We start from the raw sequence: 23,495 nt of genomic DNA, 5'->3' as shown, positions 1-23,495 counted from the left end.
TCTGGTTGAATGTGTCATAGAGATTTGAATTCTGCTTTCACTTTCCCTGTTTGATAGAGTTGACTTCCCATGAGAAAAAGTCCCCCTCCAAAAGTACATGTGCAAGTCTTGGTCAGAAAGGAAAAAGCAGAAGGAATTAAAATTTTAGCAAGCTGTGTCCTCTCTGTTCTGAGAATGAAATCTGAAAGACTTAGCCTAAGATGTTTACCATCTGATGGGATAAATCAGCTCCTACTGGTTTCAAAATATCTTTTCAGTGATGGAGAGGAGAGTTGGGGAAGAGGAGAAATGTAGATATTGCCAGCATCCAGGTAATGTCAGGCATGGGGTGGTACCAACTGTCACTGTCTACCAGCCCTCATGCAGGAGCAGGAACTCTCCTTAAACACTGAGCATTGACACTTAGTAACTTTTTAAGGATCTACTTATGATCATGGAATCATAGAAGGAGGAATTAGAATAATAGAATCATAGAAGGAGAATCATGATGGAATTTCTGTTATTTTGTGTTTTTCAAAAAGGCTGTAACTCAATCTGGCATATAGGAAAAGTACATGAGATGCATGGTGTGTATCTGGCTGCATAATTCCATTCATTTTGGCACCTGCTTTATTTCACATAGGAACTGATGTCTTCCAGTTGCAGTTAATTAGCTCAAATCTATCTAGGAAAGAGGAGAGGCTCTCAGATTCCTTAAAGCCTTAATTTACATGTGTATTTGGCCTACACTTGACAGTCATCCTGTAAGTGCCTTAACAATATCCCCCTGGGCATTGTCGTCCTGTCCTCCCACTTTGGTTTGTCCTTTATTTTCCTTTCTAAAATGCTGCTTCTCTGGCCTCCCTGTGTCTGTCATTGCCTTTGTTAGTTTCATGAAAGCTATAGAATACATTTATATTTTTTATGGAACATCACATAAGAGCCTGGAACTTTTCTGAATGCAGATGTCATAAGCTTTTGTCTTCTCAATCACTAAACTTGTAACAGGCTTTTATGTAATTATGTATGATAATTACACAGACTCTCATGTAGACTGTCATAAAGTCTGTGGAAAGGCTTCTACAGGTTTCAGTAAGCTTTGGATCAGGTTCATTACCAGTTTTACCCATAGAAAGACACAAAATGGTTTTGCTTTTGTCTTTTCTGTGCCATCCATAAGTACACAAAGTACTTAATTAGTATTTACAAAATGATATGCTCCTTTCTGTTTCTCCTGGTTTCAGCTATGATAGAGTTAATTTTCCTCATAGTAGCTTGTACAGGGCTATGTTTTGTATTTGTGCTGAGAGCAATGTTGATAACACAAGAATGTTTTAGTTATTGCTAGGCAATGCTGACAGTGTCAAAGCCTTTTGTACTTCTCACTCTTGCCTACCAGTGTGTAGGCTGAGAGTGCACAAGAAACTGGGAGGGAATATCACCAGAACAACTAACCTGAACTAGCCGAAGGGATAGTCCATATCATAGACCACTGGGGGAGCTGGCTGGGAGAGGTGGATGGTTGCTCAGGCATTGATCAGCAGGTGGTAAACAGTTGCACTGGGCATCACTTGGGTTTGGTTTTTTGTTTGTAGGGTTTCCCCCCCCCCCCTTGAGTTTTACATCTCTCTCTTTGTTATATTCCTTTTTATTAAAGTTATTTTATTATTGCTGCTACTATTTTACCTGCTCTAGGTGAACCTGCTCCTGCAGGGGGCTTGGACTAGATGATCTCTAAAGGTCCCTTCCAACCCCTACCATTCTATGATTCTATGATTTAATTTTGGTTATTACATTGTTTTTATCTCAACCATTGAGTTTTTCTTATTTGCTGATTCTCCTCCCCATCCTACTGTTAGATGGGTGGGGTGGGAATAAACACCTATGTGGTACTTAGTTGCTGGCTGGGGTTAAACAATGACACTGTTTGGGCACCAACCAGTAAATTACCACTTATGAAAGCAGCCCTTGCACTAGGACTATTGCAGCAGAATATTTAGCAAGTCAGATAGATGTAGCAGACAGATAAGCTCAGTGCAGTGGAGAAAGAAGTGTTACTGGTACATCAAGCAATGACTCACAGCTTACTGTCCTACTTCTTGGTGGAGTTCACATCTGCTGTTGGCATCTGATTCCTAGGAGAGATTTGAAGAGTGTGAGTAGGGGCTAAAGTTAATAACAGAGATTAGCGAACTCAGACAGCTCTATGGAGAATCAAACTCATTTGCCTCAATATGATTAGGCTTATTGTCCAAGGGATTGGAGATGCTAAGGCAGAGGTAAAATAAGGAAGAATTTGAGTGAGACTGAAGGACTCTTTTCTTTTTTTTAATATCTGATTGGCAGCTGCTGTGCTATGTCAAAGAAATTAAATGGGTGCAAGTGGGTAAGTTTGATCAATGGCCAGCTAAGGCTATTGTCCTTGCTGATGTGTTATTGGGATTGCTGTGACCTCTGAGACACAAGAAGAAAAAAAAATCAAGCACCCCACAGTAACTGCTAGACTCTTCTGACCAAGCCTAGCTCTAGATCCTCAGCAGCAGCATGCCATGGCCTCTCTCTTGCTTTGTGGTTCTATGTAGTGGGTGCAGGTGGCTGCCCTGATTTTTGAGTCACCAGCTGTGCCTGGTATGTGGTTGTAACACTGCTGTGCAGCTGTGGTAGAGACCTGTGGGAGATGAATTGCATCTGCTCAGATCATGAGCTGGCAGTAGTTCTGCTGAAAGGCCCAAGCTTGCTGTTGCTAATTCACTGAGCTCACAGAACAGCTTGTTCAGAAGCTCAGCTATAGCTTAAATATCGTTCTGCAATGTCTAAATGCAAAAAAAAAAAAAGGTAAAATAGGATAAACTGCCAAGAGGCCTGGATTCTTTGTAGGAACACTGCTGGCAGCAAAACTCTGCTACTGACAGAATCCTGCAGAAATTAGACAGTTACTCAAGGAGCTGAACTTGCCGGACTCTGAACTGAACAGGACTTGTCAGCACTATCAGCTGAGTTAATGCCCAGTGGTACAGTAAGGAAGATGCACTGTTAGTGTTGCCTTTCTGCCAGAGTCATGGAGTAGACAAGAAATAATGTCTTCATTCACCTTAAAAAGATTGTTCCAGTAGTGGAAGTAATAGACTAGGAGTGGGTTTGTCTACAGATAGAGAACAGAGATCTAGTCCCAGTTCCCAGGCAGGAGTGTATGTGATTTACTTACTGTTTGTTTTCCAGCACCGTTACTTGCTGCACTCTAGGCTGACTTTCTGGGACTAATAATTTATTATGCTTAGTTTGCGGTGCATCCCCTAAAATGGACTCACCAGTACTACAGACCAAATGGTCTATCAATTGCCACAAGAATATCTTCTGCCTCTCTTGTCTCCTAATTTTCTAAAGCAGAAGCCAAAGACTTCTATTCCAGCAAGTCTCAAAGATGTGATTTCTTAATTCTCTGGTTTGGTTAGAAATAAGTCCCCAGATGGTACCAATCACTGGGATGAATGTGGGTATGCTGATTAGCTGCTTTGACAACTATGTCTAACTAGCTGAGCTTGTCTCCCTTCCTGAATACTCAAAGGAAAGATTTTTATTTAGATAAGCTAAGTGTTAATCATTATGCATAAGTCCATTGGCTGAAGACAGTTCAGCCTCTGATCTAGCTTAATAGCCTTAATTCACAGCAGTAAAAGCAGCCTTGTGTTTCAGAGGTGACAATGCAGTCACTGCAGTTTTCCATTTTCTTAGACTCATAGAATTGGTTGGAAAAGACCTTTAAGATCATCAAGTCCAACCGCTAACCTAAAACTGTTAAGCTCACCCCTAAACCATGCCACTCTGTTTCCCTAAAAAATAAGATGCCTTTTCCTGCTCACCTTTCCACAACCCTCAGAAAATACATTTGAGCTCATACAGGCTCAAATGCAGAGATACAACATCAGGGACTTTTCCCTGGCTGTCGGTTTCTTTTGCACTCTTGAGCAAGGTTGCATTTGGGAATGGTGACATGAGTTACACATCTCAAAGGAAATAAAAACTCTGTGAAGCAGAACTGGGATGTAAATCACATGAATTTCAGTGTCTGGAATGTAAAGGTGGGAATGTGTTTCATACCCTAAATTAGCCATATTGCCACTTTCTGGCCAATATTTTCCTATCATTGATGGCTTCATCCACCCTGCAGAAATCAGTTGTCTTCCTGAGTCTTGGCCTAAATATAGTTTGTATTCTTCTGTGCTTACTAATGTGACTGAAGAAATTCGATAACAGATGCTCTTTTCTTTTGTTGCCTGTAAACCACTGGGGAATACAATAGTAAGCTTCCTCAAGCTGAAGCATTTTTGTTTAACAGTAAGAGAAAGTGTTTAGAAAGTGTATCATAAATCTCAAAGTGATGAAAGCACGTCTAGCATATGCAGTGGTAAAGTAGTTCAGAGCAGATTTTTGTAGCAAGAGTTGTTGAATCTGGTGTTGCAACAAAAAAATTTGAAGTGAGCAAATTCTCTTACCCTCAGGCTTCTTCATCTACTCTCCCGCACCAGTGACCAAGCATAAAGCCTATCTTGGGACACTAGTCCCTTCTTTGGTGGCTGTCATGTTCATGGTTTGGAAAGGTTTGTACTACTTAAATGCCTTCTTGAGGGGTTTTCAGTGTGGTTTGAACTAGTTTGGATTGTAAAACGGGTCGCCTTTTGCAGACACAATTGCTCCTTCACCCTAGGATCAAAGCCTTTCTTCTACTGGATTCTGTCAATATCCCTTAATGATCCTTAAGTGCCATTTAGTCTTTTCTTCCTACTTATTTCCTCCATTCTCCTCACCAACAGCTTCCTTCTTAAATACTACTAGTCTGTTCTTACAGCAAACACTGCACAAACTAAACCAGAACAGACTATTACAGAAAAGCCCCACATCTACCACATCTCCAACACACCATTTTGAAACGCCCAGGAATCCAATAAAACCTGTAGTTTTTTCAAACATTAATTACTTTAGGATTTTTCCGATTAAGTCTTAGCATGAAATAAAATATAAATCACAGAGGTCTTATTTAATTCTCTCCAATGCTTCTATTCTACTCATAAATAAAACATTCTCATAAAAACACACTTGTTTTAATATATTCTCACACTGCCACCCAGGCTGAGTTTCTTGACTCTCAGCAACCTCACACAGTGTAGATAACTTGATGGGACTACTGCTGTGCTGTGTGTGGATGAGTCAGCTTTCATTTTCAAAGTAGCTTTGCTTTTTTCTTGCAGCCGCACATTTCTCATAAAACCTAGCTTACTTTCTAAGGTTTGTCATAGCCCTCCCTCAGAGTCAGTTAGCTCAATTTCTACAAGAAAACTGTCATCTTCAACTACTGTTTACAGTCACCTGACCTAAATGCTTCTATAGGCTCAAGGTCTTTCCTTGCAAGACCTCTTTTCAGATTTTGTTTGCTGATCCTCTGCTGTGAAGCTAGAAGAGATGGTCCAGTCTAAAGCCTTATTGAGGCTATTTTCTTTCCTTCCCTTTTATGGACCAGTAAATCCTGGAAATGTGCAGTTTCACTTTTATTTTAATGAACTGCTACAGGGAGAGTTCTTCCCTTTTTGAACCTAATCACTATGTTAGCCTGATTGGTCAAATTGCTGGTGAACCTGTTACTGTCCTCCATATAATGATAAGTGTAGCTGGATTATTAAACATGTCTTCCTGTCCTGCACATAAGCAGAATTTGAAGGGCTGAAGGAGAGTGTCACCCCACAATAAGTAGTGCAGTGACTCAAAGAGCTCTCTTCAAGATGAGGGAGGCTCATAAATTGAAGTTCTTTAGCATTTGAGAGTGACTGACTGTATCTCAGCTTTTATCTTTCTGTAAAAGGTTTGATTTAAACTAATTTCAATACATTACTAATTGCTGCAATAACAGCCCCAGCTGTTGTTTTAATGTTTAGACAGATACAAATGCATCAGTACTTTAGCTGACTTTCTTATAGACTGTCTTCTCCTTCCACCAAAACCTGGACCTTTCACATTTCAGGCAGATATCTTTCCAGAACTAACTAATCTCTTCCTTCTGATGTTCTGCCAGGAAACACCATTCAGGAGCTTTTCTGAAAAGTTTTGCTTTGGCAGGTTGGCATTTGCTAAAGTGAAAACGTGTCTGAAACATTTCCAAGTGACCCTGCAGATGACTGAATTGAATTTCAGTTTTATCCCTGAACTTTTAATGAGTGTCTGAATAGGTTTTGATTTGTGTCTGTTTTTTTGGGTTTGGTTTTTTGGTTTGGATTTTTTTTGTTTGTTTATTTGATGTTTTGTAAGGTGGTTTGTGCTTTTTTTTTTTCCCCCAAACATTCTTTCTGGGCAGAAGCACAAGCCTATGACATAATGAAGACTGTTCAGGCAGTGACAGTAATGATGTTAAAGGTACACTTTGAGGCCCAGGACTCCTGGAGAGCTTGGGAGTTGATAAGGAAAATTTACACTATGATAAACCTACTTAACTGCCTGGAAAAATAGAATTTCTATTTTATTGAGGTATTTTGCATTTCTGAAAATGTATTAAAACATGAGATTGAAAAACACCTTGAAACATGTCACTAAATGGGGTATGTGTTTCAGCCAGCCAGCTGGCTAGGTAGATTGTATATGTCCCTGGAGGATGTTTTGATTCCATCCAGAAACTGTCACCTGATGTAAAACATCCTTAGGCAAAAAATTCTTTTCAGTGAAAAAAATCTACTAGGACACATTGAATTCTTGTATGGGTGAGGCAGTAACAGGAGGTCTTAATCTTGGTGACTATTAACAATGAATGGCTCATCAGCAATGTGGAGATGCTACAAGAGCTCATATCATTATGTGTCCTCCAGAGGTACTAGTTTAAAGATTCAAATGCTACAGCTTATTTCTTGCTTTTTATTTATGGTTATACCAGCAGCCACTAGCTACAGGGTACAGAGAGGATACAGCAAAGGAATTGCTTTTCTTTCCTTTTTGAGTTGGACTTGCTTTGAGCTCCCACAGAGTATTTTTCTTCCTCCTAGCAGGATAAGTCTTACTGCCTCAGAATAAGTGTGAACATAGCAACTTGTAATGCAAGAAGACTCTGCTGAATCCATAGGAGTAGGCATCTTCTGAGTCTGTTGAGCAACTTCAAACCTCAGATGTGTGATTCACATTAGTTAAGTGGCTATGCACCATTTCTTGTGTGACAGCTTCATTCTGAAGCTCTTCTAAGTAGCAAAACTCAAGAACTGAGATCTTGATGCAACAGGAATACTGGATTTTTGTCCAGTTTTGGTCACTCTTATTTTGAAAAGAATGTATTAAGAAGGGAAGGTTCAGAGAAGAGCAGTAAGGACTGTCAAGGTATGGAGTGATTTGTGTGGAAGAAGTGGTTGAGCTGACTGGAAATATTTGGTCTGGAAAGGGATAACTAATGGGAATATGTCAGAGAGCTCTTTTCTGTTACAGGAATTAGACACCATAAAATAAAAATACCAAAAAGCAAATTCAGGATGGAGAAGGTGTGTTAATTGCCTATGCTACTGTCAGTTTGAACTCTATGGTAATGTAAGATTTTAACTGGGAAGCTTACCTGACTTGATCCTGCCTTATATGTTGCAGTGATATAAACTTGGGAACCTATGACTTTATATGAGATGGTGCCCAGACAAAGACTATGTAAAACTTGTGAGATTGTGCTGCTGTGACTGGCTTCAGCAACGGTAGACAATTTTCATCTCTACATAGTAATTTGACCAGAATTCTGGAGAAGTATCTTGGTTAAATCAAAACAAAATGAAATAAGTTCTGGTTTTCTCTCCTACTCGGAGCAGGGAAAGTGATACCTGACACCTATGGTCCACTTAGGACTTGTGGTAGTGTTACTGTGAAGCCTTTTAATAAAGAAAGTATTTTGTGGAAGAGCTGTCTGGGAGACTGCTGCAGACCACTTCTCTTCCTATCCTGGAGTTAGGACCAACTCCATCCACAAGGGAATTTGGCAACTGCTGAGGGTGCCACTGCGACAGCATTACAGATATCCCCTCTCTGCTTACCATGTCGCTGTTCTGCAAGACAGAACTCCCTGTCAGGCACAGGAGCAATAATGAATCCTCATAGGACACATGTACAATAACCTCTCTCTGTAGCACACAAGGTTGTTTACACTTTATTCCTGTTGCTGTAACAATTTAAAAATAGAAGTCTGACTTGTCAGGGGCTTGCCTAAACTCTCCTGGTTCTGTCTTCCTTACTTTCTATGGTGTTTTCTGGCTCCAATGCAGTGTCAGTCCTTGCACAGTGAGGCAGGAATATTTCAGTTTAGCCCATGTGCCCAAGCAGCTTTTGGGCTGGCTGTGTAGGGAGGCGTCAGAGAACCTTCTCCCTTGGGCACCTGACACTTCTGTCTTTTGATTGATGTGCTTCTGTTGAAGCCCACTGGAAAAGTGTATGCACTTGAAACAAGTGGAGCAAATTCTAATTTGTCTGGAATGGGCCCTCCTGTTAAATGTTAAACTGACCTTTTCAAGAGAAATTTACTTGATAGTTCTAAGTGAAGCTCTGCTTTAAGCTAAACCTGTCACTACAACATGATTAAATTCACTTAAATGTACATCAGTTGCACATATTATTAATGGAAATTGAAATCAGCCTAAATGGTAACCATAAATTTTAAAACAGGGGGAAGAGGATGGAGGTAGAAAAAAAACACACATAATGTGAAGGTTAAGGTGCCTTATTCACCCAGATTAGATAGACTGAACAGAGAACTTTATTCTGAAGCAGTGAAAAATCACTGACTACTTTCTTTGTGTATTTACAGTGTTCCAATTGTAAACCACTCAAGACGGAGGATTCAGTGCATATTTTTTTTTGGCAGGGGTTTGATCTGTGGAGACCTAGAAGGATTGGTCACAGTTTTCTGGTCTTATTTCACCTAATATTGGACATTCAAGCAACAAATTATCAGATTTCTAGCAGCCTATTTGATAGATGATGGAGGCGTGTGTGTGTGCTGAAAGTGGGATTTTGGGCATACCTGTGATAAAGGAATTACTACTTCCCAGCTGAACTGCAGATTTAAAACTTTGCACCCATTCTTGCCTCTTTCCCTTTCCCACCACCCAGCACGACAGTTCCAGTTTCTGGAGATGCTTGTTGCTTAAAGTATCTGTTCTAATTGTGCCCAAATAAATCAAAACTGAATTGAAGACCTTCCACTGATAAGCATTTATCAATGACTTTCCATCAAGCAGAAGAACAGGACTTTGCAAACATCTCTCAGATGAATGTTCAAGAACTTAAGAAGGTTCCTTCTGAGGGTGTTATCTTTCGGTACCTGCATGACCTTTACCATTTGATGTGTAAATTTTAACGTTTTTTGATTAAGAACTCTTGTTCTACCAGACTTGGCTTCCACATGGGTGAAATTAGTGTGGTTTTTTTCCAGTTGTTTTGGGATTTAAAATGCTAAATATGACTCCATAAATATAACTAAACTCTTATTTGGGTTGAATGGTGTTGCCTATAGCCTAGAAGTAAACACTAGGCTCTTGTCTGTCAACTATATAATGGATTATTTCCTATTCCACCACTGCCCCCTCCACTTCCAATGATAGGACTATGTGTGGGCACATGTAATATATACCACCACCTGCCTGCTGTCCAGTAGGAGAAACATATTGCAGCCTGATTGCATCCATTGCACTAATAGTTGTGTGATTGTGCTAGCGAAGAGCAGGATTATACCTGGAAATGATGGACTGTGGAGGTAGGCTGTGACATTAGATATAAATTTGGGGGTTTACATGATTCTTGTGGTCATATGTGAGATATGTGAGGGTTAGCAAAGCTGAAATATACTAGCTTTTTGAGCATGTTGGACCACATACCATGTTAAGGGAACTGGTGGTGGTTGAGGGTGGTAAGTCTGTTATAAGAATGTAGAAGGGCTTTTCAGGTACTTGGCTGAATTCCTGTTGGTAGCATTATTTTAATGACTGGATTTTATAATTAATGTCTTTATGCACCCACAGCTTTAGAAAGACCTTTCTTGTAATTTTAATTCCAAATAAATTAAAACCAGATGGAAGGGGGGAGAGATGGATCTTCTGGTCAAATCCTTTTGTTTTACAGGTACTTGAATATAAGTTGTGAGTAATGGATGAATATGGTCCATCAATAAGGATTTTAATATCAAGGAATCTTTTCAAGATGTTTCAATCTGCAGGCTTTTATTTTCTCAGAAACAGAAAATATAATTAATACATGATGTTTTTTCAGTGCAGGGCAAAATGGTAACTTGATCTTTGTGCAAGATATTTCTGATATGGAATTTACAGCCTAGCTTTAGCTTTCTTTTATCATTAACCAGGAACATAAAAGCAAGATCCCATTTTATTTGTAACTGACACTGACTTAAAGATGACTTTCAAAATCCAAGTACCAGAAGAGCTGAGCTCATTTCTAGACTATCAGTGTCTAGTTCCTCTACACACAAATGCCAGTGTATCAGTTTGCTAATAGACTGTTTGAACACCTCACCTTGACCACATCTTGCTCTCTGCTTAATACATGGCACGTGCTTCTGACCATTTTTTCTGCCTAGTGATTGGGAGCATGCATTCTCCTCAGGCTTTGGAAATGATATTAATCTTCTGCTGTGTACTTTCATTTCATTTCCTGTAAAAATCCATCTTCTGCTTCTGGAGTTACCTAAGGTTAGATGTCAAAGGAACAAATTACTGTCACTTGCTCGATACCCCAAGAGTAGCTATAAATAGCAAGCTTTATAACCCCTCTGATCCTTGAGATTCATAGTGATAAATATGCTTCTACCCAGCAAGAGGAAAAAATAAAGTTGCATGGCTCTGGATGTTGTATATTATTTGAAACTGACGCAAATGGTGCAGCTGTGACATTCTTATGGTTTTAAAAGCGAAAAAGAAGACCCCCAACAAAACCCCTCATTGGTTTTGTCTGCTTTAACACATTAATTAGTGATTCTTTGGTACAGTAACCTGAGTAATCCAACAGCACAGCTTTTAAATCCAGCAACACCTTCTTTCTTTGGTGACATGGTGGAGTAGCAGCTTAGCTAATATCTAGACTAGGGTAGCAGTCTAGCTAACAGCTTATCCTGTTTGATACTAGGACTCAGAACTAAGTGAAACTTTTTCAGTGAAACAATTTTCTACTGGGAAATGTAGCATTAGTCAGATAAATCTTTTGCAATATTTTAAAAATGAAATCTTGACAGCAAATGTTGGAATGATTTGGAACTGAAAGTATGTTTCATTTTTTGATTTTCTTCTTGTTTCTTTTGAGCTTTTTTCCTGTGGGATGACAGACTGTATAATAAAATATTCAATTGAATGGGTAATGATAATGCTGGTACTAGGGGGATGAAACAGTGGATTTTTTTTTTTACTTAATCTCTTTTTCCCCTGTATTCTTATTCTGTCCAGATTGTGGAAATCATGATAGTTTAAAACAGGACCAAAAAATTTTTTTAGCATTGCCTAAGGAATAGGAGTTCCATCTTCCAACTAACTTTAATATAAATTAATGCATGAGGCACATTTTAACTGGTTTTAAAATGCTGTTGGTCCTTGGGAGTTACTCCATTATAACTACTAAGGGACTTGGACAATAATTTTAAAAATAATGTCCTGAGCTGCCTGGATCTTTTACGTTTTCTAGCTGTTGATTTGCACTGGCAGGATAGCACAAAGATTGCATATTGTGTTGCAAATGCTTGGATGATGCTAGCTAGAAAGCCTTTTATGTTGGGTATATACTAAAAGCTAGAGAAAACCCAAAGCATGTTTTTATCATGCAATAAAGCTCCTTACTCTTAATTGAAGGTGGACTAAAGCAGTTTTCTGTCTTTGTAATGTGACTGTGGATGCTAACAAGAGTTCTGCTGAGCTAGTACATCAAACTTTGCAATTGAGCTCAGCCTGGCATGAGGGTGTTCTTTTGGTCTGGCAACACCCATGTTTTCAACAAAGTTGCAATGACCTCAGTGTAATGATGGAGTGAGGAGCATAGGACATGTATGGTTGTCTCATCTCACTGATTAATGGAAAAGCTTCCTGTTATTCTGCCCTCAAGCTACAAAATCCATTAACCACCTCTTGGGTTGCCTAAAATTTATTCTGGCCATTACCATCAATTAGAAAGTTAATAGTGTGATGATTACTGGGCTACGTCCTAGCTATTTGTGTGATTTACACCAGGCTGGGATGGAAATGGAAAGATGCAACACTCAACCACGTTATTAGCAAGAATTTGACACTAAGATGTGATGATGTCAGTATGCTTCATGTAAACATAGGACAAGAAGAATCATTAGTCATTCTCAATTCTTCTAAGGAAGAACAACTCTAATATCTGTCACAGCTAAACTCAGATGATTTTTTTTCTTGAAGGACTCTAAGATTTGAGTCAGGCTGGCCCTGTGGGAATGGTTCCTGTTCTTTCAGACTGCTGCTTTTCTACTTGTAGTCCACTGATCCCCACAAATTTCCCGAAGGTAGCAAGGAACAAGTCTGTTGCCAGTAAGCTTTCATTCATTTCTTCAGGGTCTGCTCCTTCATTGAAAGGAATGATGTGATGACAAATGGAGAAGATATTGAAAAACAGTACTATGGACTCAAGGAGAAAATATTTGGACTGTACATATAGTCAGGTGCACAAGTGTAAATACTGTAGCAGCTTTTGGTACACGTCAAACAGCTCCCAAAAATTAGTAGTCTTACTGGAGTTATTGATCCTTCCCACATGCATCCAGGCATTGTGGTACGAAATGGCTCATGGGAAGAACAAGAGAGATTGCAGAACAATGCCAGAGCATCATTAGTGCCATCTTCTTAAGTCATACACTGAGAAGGTCAAGTGAAGGTCTTGCTTTTGCTGTTTCTCACTGCAGGCTTTCACTTAGCATTGGATTAGAATAGCTAAAGTAGCTGTGATTGCTAGCCTCCCTGTGCTTTTCTTGACTTTTGCTGCTTTTTTTTCAGGACTAGAGATGAGTCTTTCAGCCCACAACAGATAAGAGGCTGGGAGGGAGATCTGAGGGGGAGAGCTCCGGAGAGTTATCCTCTCCTGCTTGAATAATGGAGATGAAAGCCCTAATTCCTTCTACTGCCATTTTATCTTACCTGCAGGGACAATGGCTAGTCATGATATGGGACAGGTAAAATAGATGGTAAGTCCACAAGTATTTTGCCACACATGCAGTCTTCTGCCCTAGACATTCCATCTCATTTCCCATAAATTTTCCTGCAAATTTAGCACAGTGGCATTTGAGAGAAGCTTCAGAATGCAGCTATGGTCCCCAAAATGGGGTTGTTTATAGCAAAACCCTGGCTTTACAGTTCATTCCTGTAAATCAGTGCCTAGAGAACACTTGCAAGACAGAGTCCAGTCAAATCTCAGTGCATTATTTTTCACACAAAAAATTGTGAATTGTACTCTCAAAAGAAAAATCTTTATCTTGAGTTCTGACAACAAAGATCCTTCTAATTTCCTGGGAGCAGCTGCTTCCAAGACAAGGGAGGTTAGTTGTTGATGCTGTGCCATGATTAGAGTGGTGCCTCTTCATAGCAAATACTTTGGATTTATAGGAGTATGATCAGGATCTGACCTCTGATCATCAGGTAGAGTGAGGAATCTGGATATGGATTTTATCAGCTGCCAGAATCTTCTGTTCTTAGCCTCCTGGTAGAAGCTGCCATTGTACTGTGCAGTAAAAGGGGGATTATTGGTCAAACAAGACAGGGCAGACATCTAAAATTAGAGAAGCAGTTAAAGGGGAGGAAAAGAAGTGCATCGTTCCCATCTGATCCAAATTTGATCTTTTTTTCTACTACAGTATTCAGTTTTGCTCCATTCTTTGGGTATCCAACCTTGAAACAGAAATTTCTTTGAAGCCTGAAGGTAAAAAAGCTCATCTCCACAATACAGTGGAATGTTACTTCTCATAGTGGCATCAGAAACTGGTATAGAAAAAGCCCTTCATTGCCAGCTTGCAAACACAAGACGTCTCTGAATTGTAAAACATGAAAGCTTTGTGAGTTATGTTGTCCTATGGCTAGTTAGGTAAGATGGGAGAGTCTGAAGAGATACTGTGCAACGGAATACACGTGTCACTAGAACTGAAGGAGCTAGATACACTCACATTAGTGTTCTAGCTTTATCTCATTTTATTTTTTATTTTTTACTTTTGATGATTTATACCTCAGACTCTCTTCTGTAGGTTTTCATTTCCTTTACAAGATATTTCAAAGAAGCCACTGGGTGAGCAACATGGGCTAGTTTCTTCTAAGCATTGTTCACCATAGACAATACAAATGTGGCTGATCTCAACAAAATATACTATGCTTTAGCTGAATAGATATGCACTAGTTCTTCCAAGCATTCAGGTGATGAAAAAAACCCCACTTACAGGAACTTAAAGGACATTGTTCTCTGGTGGGGCAACTGGGGAGACTTCTAAGTTTCTGTCAACTTTCAGGCATGCCAGCCTGGTTTGCATTCATGTGCTACCCAGATTATTAGGATAATACTTCTTTCCCTTGTCCTTGCATTCAGTGGCCTTAAGCCTTTTTGCTGCCTAATACTGTGTGTTATGGTATTAGCAGCTTTGCTCATCTCTCTTGTTCAACTTGGAACATTTGCATGTTTATAATAATTGGCTGTTTTCCTTCCTCTCTCCTCTGGCATAGATAGAGTAAGAAATAACCTCACCCTGATTAAACAGATTCCCTTTATCATATGCAACCTATCTTCTGTCCTGTTGTAAGATTCCCATCGTCATTATCTCATGACTTCTGAAGCTATTGAACAAATTCTAGTTAACATTGAAAAAATACTGAACTACTTGTTTCCCTGACACTTTCAAAATTGTAAAAGTTTTTCCTTTTCCTTGGCCTTTTGAAAAGTATGGAATGACTTGTACAGTGAAAGATGTGGCTGAACCCATAGTGATTGGGTTGTACGTAAACCCATGTCTGCTCACTGTGGCCTCAGATGTTAACAGGAGTATAGATGGCTATGAAATAGTGACCTATACCTGCAGCTTAAATTGGCAGATGAAGGTTTAGCTGTGTGGCTACAGATTCTGGCAGGCCCCTTGACTGAATATGTGCGAAGGGATGCATGATCCCTACATCAGATATGATGGAGACAGAGGCACACGTATTCTCTGCTCAGATTGCTGACCTGATTTACTCTCAACTGAAACAGCAGAGAAAGCAAGTTAACCAAATCTATTTTTCTCAGCCATTATTTTAAGGGGAAATAAACAACTAATCTGGATCACAAACATCTCCTGGTCCTCCTACCTACTTATGTCCTTTGTGATTTGGGGTAAGACTTTGAGTAACTATCCAATGCAATATGTAGAGCTGCTTCTGCTTGTCCCATCTTTAATTTATTTATATCAGTAATCAGCAGAACTATATTGAGCCAAAAAATGAAAGAAATTTGTGTATATTCCTGTTCATCTACATTATTCCAAATAAAAGTTGATTAAGAAGGAGAAAAAAATGGAATTCATTTAACTGATTATGAAGAGAAACGTCAATTTCATAGTTTCCTCTTGTTTCTCTGTAACTTTTTTCCTCTCTTTAGTTTTCCAAGTCTTTTTTGATGACTTCTGTAGGTGGGAAACTTTATTTTGTGATGAGAAAATTCTTTTCATAAGGGAAAAAAATTTAAATTTCAGTAAACTCCTAAAAATTCATAACTTCATTTCCAGTGCAATCTACAACCACAACCCAAACTGCAAGCATGACTTTTTCAAAATGGAGGCTTAAATCTGGTTTGAAATTAACATTTAAACTGTATTTAATTTTATATTTCTTCCTTCCCACATTGATATTCAGGCTCTTGCCAATTCTTATATGCACAAAACCCCAGGAAACTTATGCTCTCAGGATGGAGTGGGAAGTTGGTGGAGCCTGAGGGGACTTGCATTTGGCTCTGTCACAGACTTCCTTCAAATGTAGGATTAGTTATCTAGTCTTTCCCTCCATTTCCCCAACCTAGAAAGCGAGAACAGTAATACTTGCCAGCCTGCTGAGGGCCTCATGAGAAAAAAGTCATCAGAAATCTGTTCACTTAGGGAGTGAGACATGTGAGTCCCTTGAGTTTTGAAATATCTTATTTTTCTTTACCCTGGGGATGTCTTCAAAAGTTAATTTCAACCTGCCAGGTTAAGTTTGAAGCATTTTAGTGCTGTGACATCTGCATTGCCATTACAGACATTTAAAGAAATGCTAACCAACTTTTTGACTTGTCACTCCTGTCAGACCATTTAACATTGCCCTCTTGAACCAAACCATTACAAAGGCAAAAAAGCCCTCTCTGAACAAGGTTCACTTTAGCTTAGTCTGTACGTAAAGCAAACAAGCTTTAGCTAAGTATCAGCCAAGACACGTCAATAAAGTGAGGATGAGGAGGCTGGGAAAAGCATAAAGACACAGTTTGGCTGGTCCCAAGCTGCAGAAAGACCTTTAGCAGAGACAGTGTGTCAGGGCCACAAATCAGTTCAGTGTTGAAAGACCTGAGATGCTCAGTGGGATACAGAAGTTTTGAATAAATATCCTGTATTCTGCCTTAAGGTCCACAGGAAAAATTCCTCACACTGTCTAATGTGATAACCTATGTGCTGGGGAAGAGTGATAACCTTTCAATGTGACCTCAGGAGACAAACTTGTACAAATGAGGTCAAGATCCATCGCTTTGAATGAAAACTGTACAAGGACACAAGTTTCATTGTGTTTTACATCTTCACGTTGAACAGCAATTGCAAAATGTAACCTCCTCTCCAAATGTGTCAGTCTCTGTGACCTAGGCAAATATTTCCCATTAGAGATGGAGAAGGCCTGTGGGAAGTTATTTATATGATGAGTTAGAAAGTCAGTGGTGAGAGGTGCCCAAGTGAAGCAAGGTAATTTGTAACCACAAGAGTAACTTTCCATGAAAATAAAGAATGGGATAAGAAAACCCCAGTTTCTCACAGAGAGAGGAACTGAGATCAGACTTTCTGGAAAAAACATCAGGGTTACACCTGAAAGAGTTAAACCAGGAATTAGACCAGAAGTGACATCTATCAATGGCTTGTGAAAAGCTTAGCAAGAAGAATATATGAACTTAAACTGTTAGCTGTTGAAGAAGACTTCAACATTACTAGCTTTTGTAAAACTTGGTGGCATGGCAAAAATCAATGGGAAACTTTAGTACTTGCCTATAAACCCATAAAGGAAAGAGCTTCAATTTCAGTTGTGAGAGAATAGTACCTCAGTCTAGAGAGATCTCCAGAAAGAAGGAGTGCAAAAGTCAACAATTCTGTAACAGAATTTACAACTAATCTTAAAATATTGCACAATGGAATACAAATAAGCTCCAGAATTACTATCTCCAGTATCTTTCACATTCAAATGTGGAATATTGTTTTAATGCCTTAATTACTGCTTTATTAAAATACTTGTTCAGTGAAAGTAAATGTAACCTGTGACTCCCCAGTTCTGCCTTCTGTGATCTGAAAGCCTTCATTCCAAAAATCTGTTCATGTAGAGGTTAATACAATAGCAACTGGCAAATCTTGTGCTCCACTGTCCAGACCATTTGGAGGAAAACCAGGTGGCAAATGTAGTTATGTGAGTGGTTGGAACAGATGATCTAATAGTCATTGTTGTTTCTTACTTAAAATATCTGACTTCTGCCAGGGATGAATGCATGTGCAGAAGGAGAAACAGGCTAGAGCCCATTTCTTCACGTTGCTCCTAGTCACAACAGGCTGCCCTTCTCTGCTGTTCCCTAACCACATTACAGATGCTTCTGGTCCTACCTCCTGTGGCTGGCTGCCACTCAGGTGTTAAAGCAGCAAATCAAACTACAGAAGGAGGAGGTTGAAGACATGATACACAGACAATCTTCTCATGGTGAAGATGAGGGAAGCAATCATGTTAATATCTAAAAGCCTGACATCAGAGGTGGAAAAAGCAAGAAAAACCCCAAACTGTAAATGATGCCGATTAAAGTGATTGTGTCTTAAGGATATGTGTTATAACAAGGAGTTTCAACTGTGAAGGCATATCTTCTGTGGTAAGAAAGCTGCCCTTGAATAGGCAGGAGATATGATGTCACGCAGCTTAAAGTCTACATGTAACATTTTTCTTTTTTCTTGTGGAATGTTCCAGAAAGATCTTGTTACAAAGGAAGCCTTGACCAACAATCAACTGGTTGATTCTTCAAGTCTTCAGCAGCTTATGTAAAAAACAGTACAGACAACCTTAAATATGTAACAGAGGAGGGTAAACAGCAACTTACTAGGGAATTTATTTAACCTGTATATTTGAACTGACAGTCCTCTGAATTTCAGTATGCACTTCTTGAGAAAGAAGATTTCTATAAGGCTCATGTTACTGGTTATGAATGCCTATTATGGTTGTGAAATATTGGTAGGAATGAATTGAGATATATTCATGTCAGTAGGTGGACTAATGGAATTCAGTGACTTTATTTAAAATGTGCAGGAGTTTATTATAATACAATAATAGAAATGTCACTTACACTGACGAGAGGCGAGGGAAAAGCCCTGTCAATGAATAATAATGAAGTTATTTAAATGTCAACTTTCTTGCAAATATTTTGCAAATATAAATTATTCTGCATGTTTCTAGTTTTGTTTTAATTTATTATTCAGGGAAGTCAGAGCATGAGTCCCACAGTTTTGGCATTTTTTATACTGTCGAATAAACTATTAATAATCAAAATGTTTGTCATCTTGGGTGTCTGCAGAAATCATTCTGCCTTATTGAAAAAAATGGGGAGTCTGATTCTAAACAGCTACTGGTAAAATTTGGGACGGATTTAATGGAAGCAATTACAACTGTAAAAAGGTAGGACAGAAGTGAGGTTCAGAATTGAGTCTAAGTACTCTGAATATGGGATTGAATTTGTTAATCCTGCACTGTCATTACTGCCTATACCCTGCTGAGGTGCATCTGTCTTTTCAGCACTTCCAGGTTGGGCTGACTTCTTGGATCACTAAATGGCTGACATGTTTTCATCGGTTAGGAGTCTCATGCTGCTTTATACACCCATTTAATAAGACAAATGAAGAGCTCATTATCCAGGGTGCTAATCATTGTCTGCTTGTACACATATATATAATAGAAATAGGATGAATTCAGGTTGACGATACCCCTTGGTTAGATCCCAGCAAAAGCTTCACATATGTGTGTTTATTCAATACAATTATTTTGTTCCTCTGCTCTGTATGTGTATCTATCCCTATTTCTTTGTGGTAAAGCAGTTCTAGATGCCTATCTGTGGTTTGTATAACATTTACCTCCCTGGTAAAGATAATTGTAAAGTGGTGTGAAAGAAACAAATTGCAACTGGGCAGGTAGGACTAGCTGTTGCTAGTTTAGATCTTACTCACATTATCCTGTTCTAATAGTAGCTCCTTTGATTGCTTGTGCATTTGTTCATCTGCAAAAAATGATGTTTTTCTAAGCTTTGCAGTCTTTCAGTTGCTTTTATAGGTGTTGACAGAAGCACACGCTTCCCTCTTTACAAAACGTTACCTGAAAATAAAGCTATGAATGCAAAATAATTGCCTAGAGCTTTGAAGTAAGAAATGGCTGGCAATTCTAAGTAAGATTACGGTTTGCAGTAGGCCTTTGACATCTGTTTGGCTGTGCTGTGGCAGCAGTACTGGTTGTTTTTCTTTAATGACTCCAAACCAAGTTTTATGTGTCAGATTTTCTTCACTCCTATCCCAATTTGAAGGGTCCCATTTTGAAATCACTGTCCCTGGTATAAAAAAAGATCTGCCTTACTTCATTGATATATTTTTTCCTAACTCAGCAGGTCAGATTTAGTCCTTAGTCTTTACAGGTCTTTATCAACTCAAACTTCATGAAGGATAGGGTATGTGTTTTAGGCAGACTGCAACAGAAATATTAATGTATGAGAAGGCCAGGTCCTGAGGTGAATGGGGTAACCCAAGTTGACTAGCAGTCCTTGTCAGGGCTGTGTTTGGCATCCTGTTGTGGCTACTTTTACTTGGATTCTGGAACATCTCAGAAATAACTGTAATGGTATCTTCCTCCTCAATTCACTGAGGAAATAGCTTGGTTAGTTTGTGTGTTCCTGAGAGAGATGACCTTATAAAGAGAAAGATCAATCAGTAGATGAGAAATTAACATTAGCGTTCTAACCAATAAAGGTCAAATATGTGCACAAAGTTGCATATGTTTACTGGAAGAAAGGAAAGAGCAGTGGTCTTAAACCATAGGTCAATTTTTATATGACTAGGACAGATACATGTAAATGCTTTGATAAAGTTCTTGAATAGAAGGACTCAACTTTAATGCAGATCCACATTTCAGTGCAATTCATCTTAATGGGTAAAACACCACTCTACTGCCACCTTGTTTTATTCACATACCAATGACAATGTTTGAAATCTGAGAAGCTGTGCTATGAATTCATGGAGCTTGATCCAGAAATACAAAACATTCCACCAAGGAGGGGGAAAAAAAAATAAATACCTTTGAGAATTTAGCCATTGTTTCCCAGATACATGAGAACCTGAAAATAACAGGTGTCTAAGGTTTATTTTAGAATTCCTAGTTTTGGAGTAGTTAGTAGAGGGGAAAAGTCTCACTGCTAGCAACTGAACTTCTATATGGACCCATAGAATGTTTTTCTTTAAATGTCTCTTACCCAGTTACCTGTCACTTTCCTGAAATTTGTGGATACCAACTGCATTGCTTTGGGCTGATTATCTTAAATGCTCTGAGAATTAGGACAATTCAGGCAAGGATGAGCTACATAATGCACAAAACTTCTCCTGATAATTTATCTTGGTTCTAGTCACATGTTCAGTGTAGATATTACAGGAACTCTGTGCAGTCTTGTTTATTCACTTGTTTTGTTTTTCCCCAAGACATGTAGGCAGTGTCTTTAAAGGCAACCCTCACATCTGAAGTATATTATTTTCAATTATGGCTCTTAAAACAACAAAAAGGCACATGTGTTCACACTCTACTCATCCATGTGAAAAAAACTCATAAATTGTAGATATAATGCTCATGTAGTGAAGTTTTCAAAAACACATCAGTGTTTTGAAAATGAAAAAGTGAGCTCCAATTTCAGTGAACAATCAGCTGGAGCAGCTACTTTGGAATATGCCAAGAAAAGACCATTAACAAAATTGATCTAGGCTTGCAATTTACAATGGATTGATTAAGACTCTTACTTTCTGCTGTTTGTCATTTCTGACAGTCGTCATCATCTTCTGTACGCAGAATTTAGCATTTATTATTGTACACATTTCTTTGAAAATGCTTTAGGAAGATGCTGGTTTAATTTTTCCTAATCTAATTTAAATGCAAATTATAAGCACTCACATGATGCTGTGTGTGTATAATTAGGTATCATTATTACGAATGATTCAAAAAGCTCTAGAGAGCCATTCTGCTATGTAAAGCATGACTTATATTGAAAAGCTGCCAAGTGACTTGTGGTGTTGTGATTAAGTGTTTGTATTTATGAAATCTCTCTTTGAATTGTAGGTCAACAGATTATGGGACAACATACGAGAAACTGAATGATAAAGTTGGTCTGAAGACTATTTTGAGCTACTTGTATGTTTGTCCAACAAACAAACGTAAGGTAGGTGACAATGTGGTTAACTCCTTGTGACTTCATGACACGTTTTCTGTCCCGATTACCAATATTCTCAAGATCTGTTACTAATCAAATGAATAGAAATTCCATCTTTCTATCTTCCCTTGAAAAAAATACGTGCTCTTAGCAAAATAAAAGCTAGCTTTTATTTTTACGTAAACTGCCTACCAGTGTACTTTAGGGAATAATCATTAGCAAAAGATGGCTTTTAAATGGATAGGCATAATAGGTATCATGCATTTAATTGTTTGCTTACTTTGTTGTCTGAAAGTGGGAGACACTGATTAAAATGGCAGAAGTGAATCTATAGTAGCCAGACTTTATGTAACATTATATGTCTTTTAAGTGTTCCCAGTAGTGAACTGAACAGGATTCGACAAATTCCTGCAAAGAAAATGCCTTCCAAAGCCCAGAAGGTTTTAATCATGCAAACATCCTATTGACTAACAATTTACTAAGGATTTAGAATGGTGACATGTTCATGAAAGAAATCTGATGCCTTCTTTGAAATACTTTTTTTTTGACAATTTATTTTAGTTTGGAGGTAAGCAATAGGAAATAACAATGACTTCACACATACTAACATATGAATATGCCAGTGAACAATATTGTGTTTACAGACTCTCCTTTACATGCTATTTAAAAAAGGGTTTAACTTTTGTATTTGATGATAGCAGACATTACTACTGGTGTTTTGGTGTAGAAACTAAGAAGTTTAAATTATCCTGAAATTAATTGCAGTTTAATTTCAGGTTTCCTCATATGTTGAATCAGGAAAAAAAAAGAATGAAAATAAAAAAAAACTAATCCCAAATTAAATTGGGATTAAATGGTCCCAAATTAGTGGAGCAATGTCATCTCATTGCAGATGACATCAAATGAAGATATGAAGCTTTTCACTAGAAGCTAAAGAATGAAATTATCAGATCATTCATATCTCCTTCAAATTTGAGGTTTGAAAGATTTATCTCTTTAGCAAAGGAACTGTAGTTTGGAGGATATATTTATATATAATCATGCCTGATGTTTGTTGTAGAGTAATAACACTGTTCCCTAGAACTAAGAAGGATTGGAGCTGGGCAAAATATACATGATCTCTTAACTCATGTGGTACAGAGAAACTCAAGAAGAAACCAAGGGTTTTCCAACCATATTAAGACAACTGAAGTGCAAGCTGGCTCTGAAAATCCTTCACCACCTCTGGCTGCACCTTCCCACTCCCTTCCCTGCACTGCCCTTCCTCCCCCGCCTTGTTTGTGTAGCCATCTGGTGAGCTGGATCGAGGACTAATCTGCCAGAAAACTAATCCCTTTCCAGCTCAAAAAACAAATAGATGAAAGGAAAAAAGTTTTCATGTGGAACTGCCTGTTCTGGCAGTAGACTACACTAAAGTTGGCCTATAATCAATATGGGACAGTGCCAGAGGAAAGCTGTGACACCTGGGATGAAAGGACCTATGTAGTTCTCTAAGATTAAATTTTACAAAACTTATTTCACAGCAGGAGGAGAATTAGGCTTGCAAGGAGAGCTTATGGAAGCCCTGCTTATGCTGTCTGTTTCTATAGAACATCAGGCCATTCCTCCAGTACACATTTAACTTCTAGGCACCTAACTAGTCCCTCATGATTAAGAGAGCCTGGGGAAGAGAGTATAGAGCTTTATTATATTTCCACACTAAAAATACTCATGCAATGAAAGCAAAAAAAACCTTAAATACTGAAAATCAAACCAACTATCAAAAATTCAGGGTCTTCATCATACCTGCTGTAGAACAGAAAACAGAAGAAGACATATTTACAAATTTTGCACATTTTACCTGT

At 38.5% G+C, this 23,495-nt stretch overlaps 1 protein-coding gene across 2 annotated transcripts in view; it reads left to right on the top strand.

Annotated features, from left to right (window-relative positions):
* Positions 1-23,495, top strand: part of LOC104550109 (VPS10 domain-containing receptor SorCS1) — a 297,789-nt gene that overhangs the window by 103,503 nt on the left and 170,791 nt on the right. For both annotated transcript variants that reach the window (XM_062000965.1, XM_062000964.1), the window contains one exon: positions 21,561-21,660. In XM_062000965.1, coding sequence (XP_061856949.1) covers positions 21,561-21,660 — 100 coding nt within the window. The remainder of the gene's footprint in view (positions 1-21,560; positions 21,661-23,495) is intronic.

This window comes from Colius striatus, chromosome 8 (genome assembly GCF_028858725.1).
Source record: "Colius striatus isolate bColStr4 chromosome 8, bColStr4.1.hap1, whole genome shotgun sequence".
NCBI classification, from domain to species: domain Eukaryota; kingdom Metazoa; phylum Chordata; class Aves; order Coliiformes; family Coliidae; genus Colius; species Colius striatus.
The sequence above is the reverse complement of the archived record's forward strand: the minus strand, read 5'-3'. Positions and strand labels throughout refer to the sequence as shown.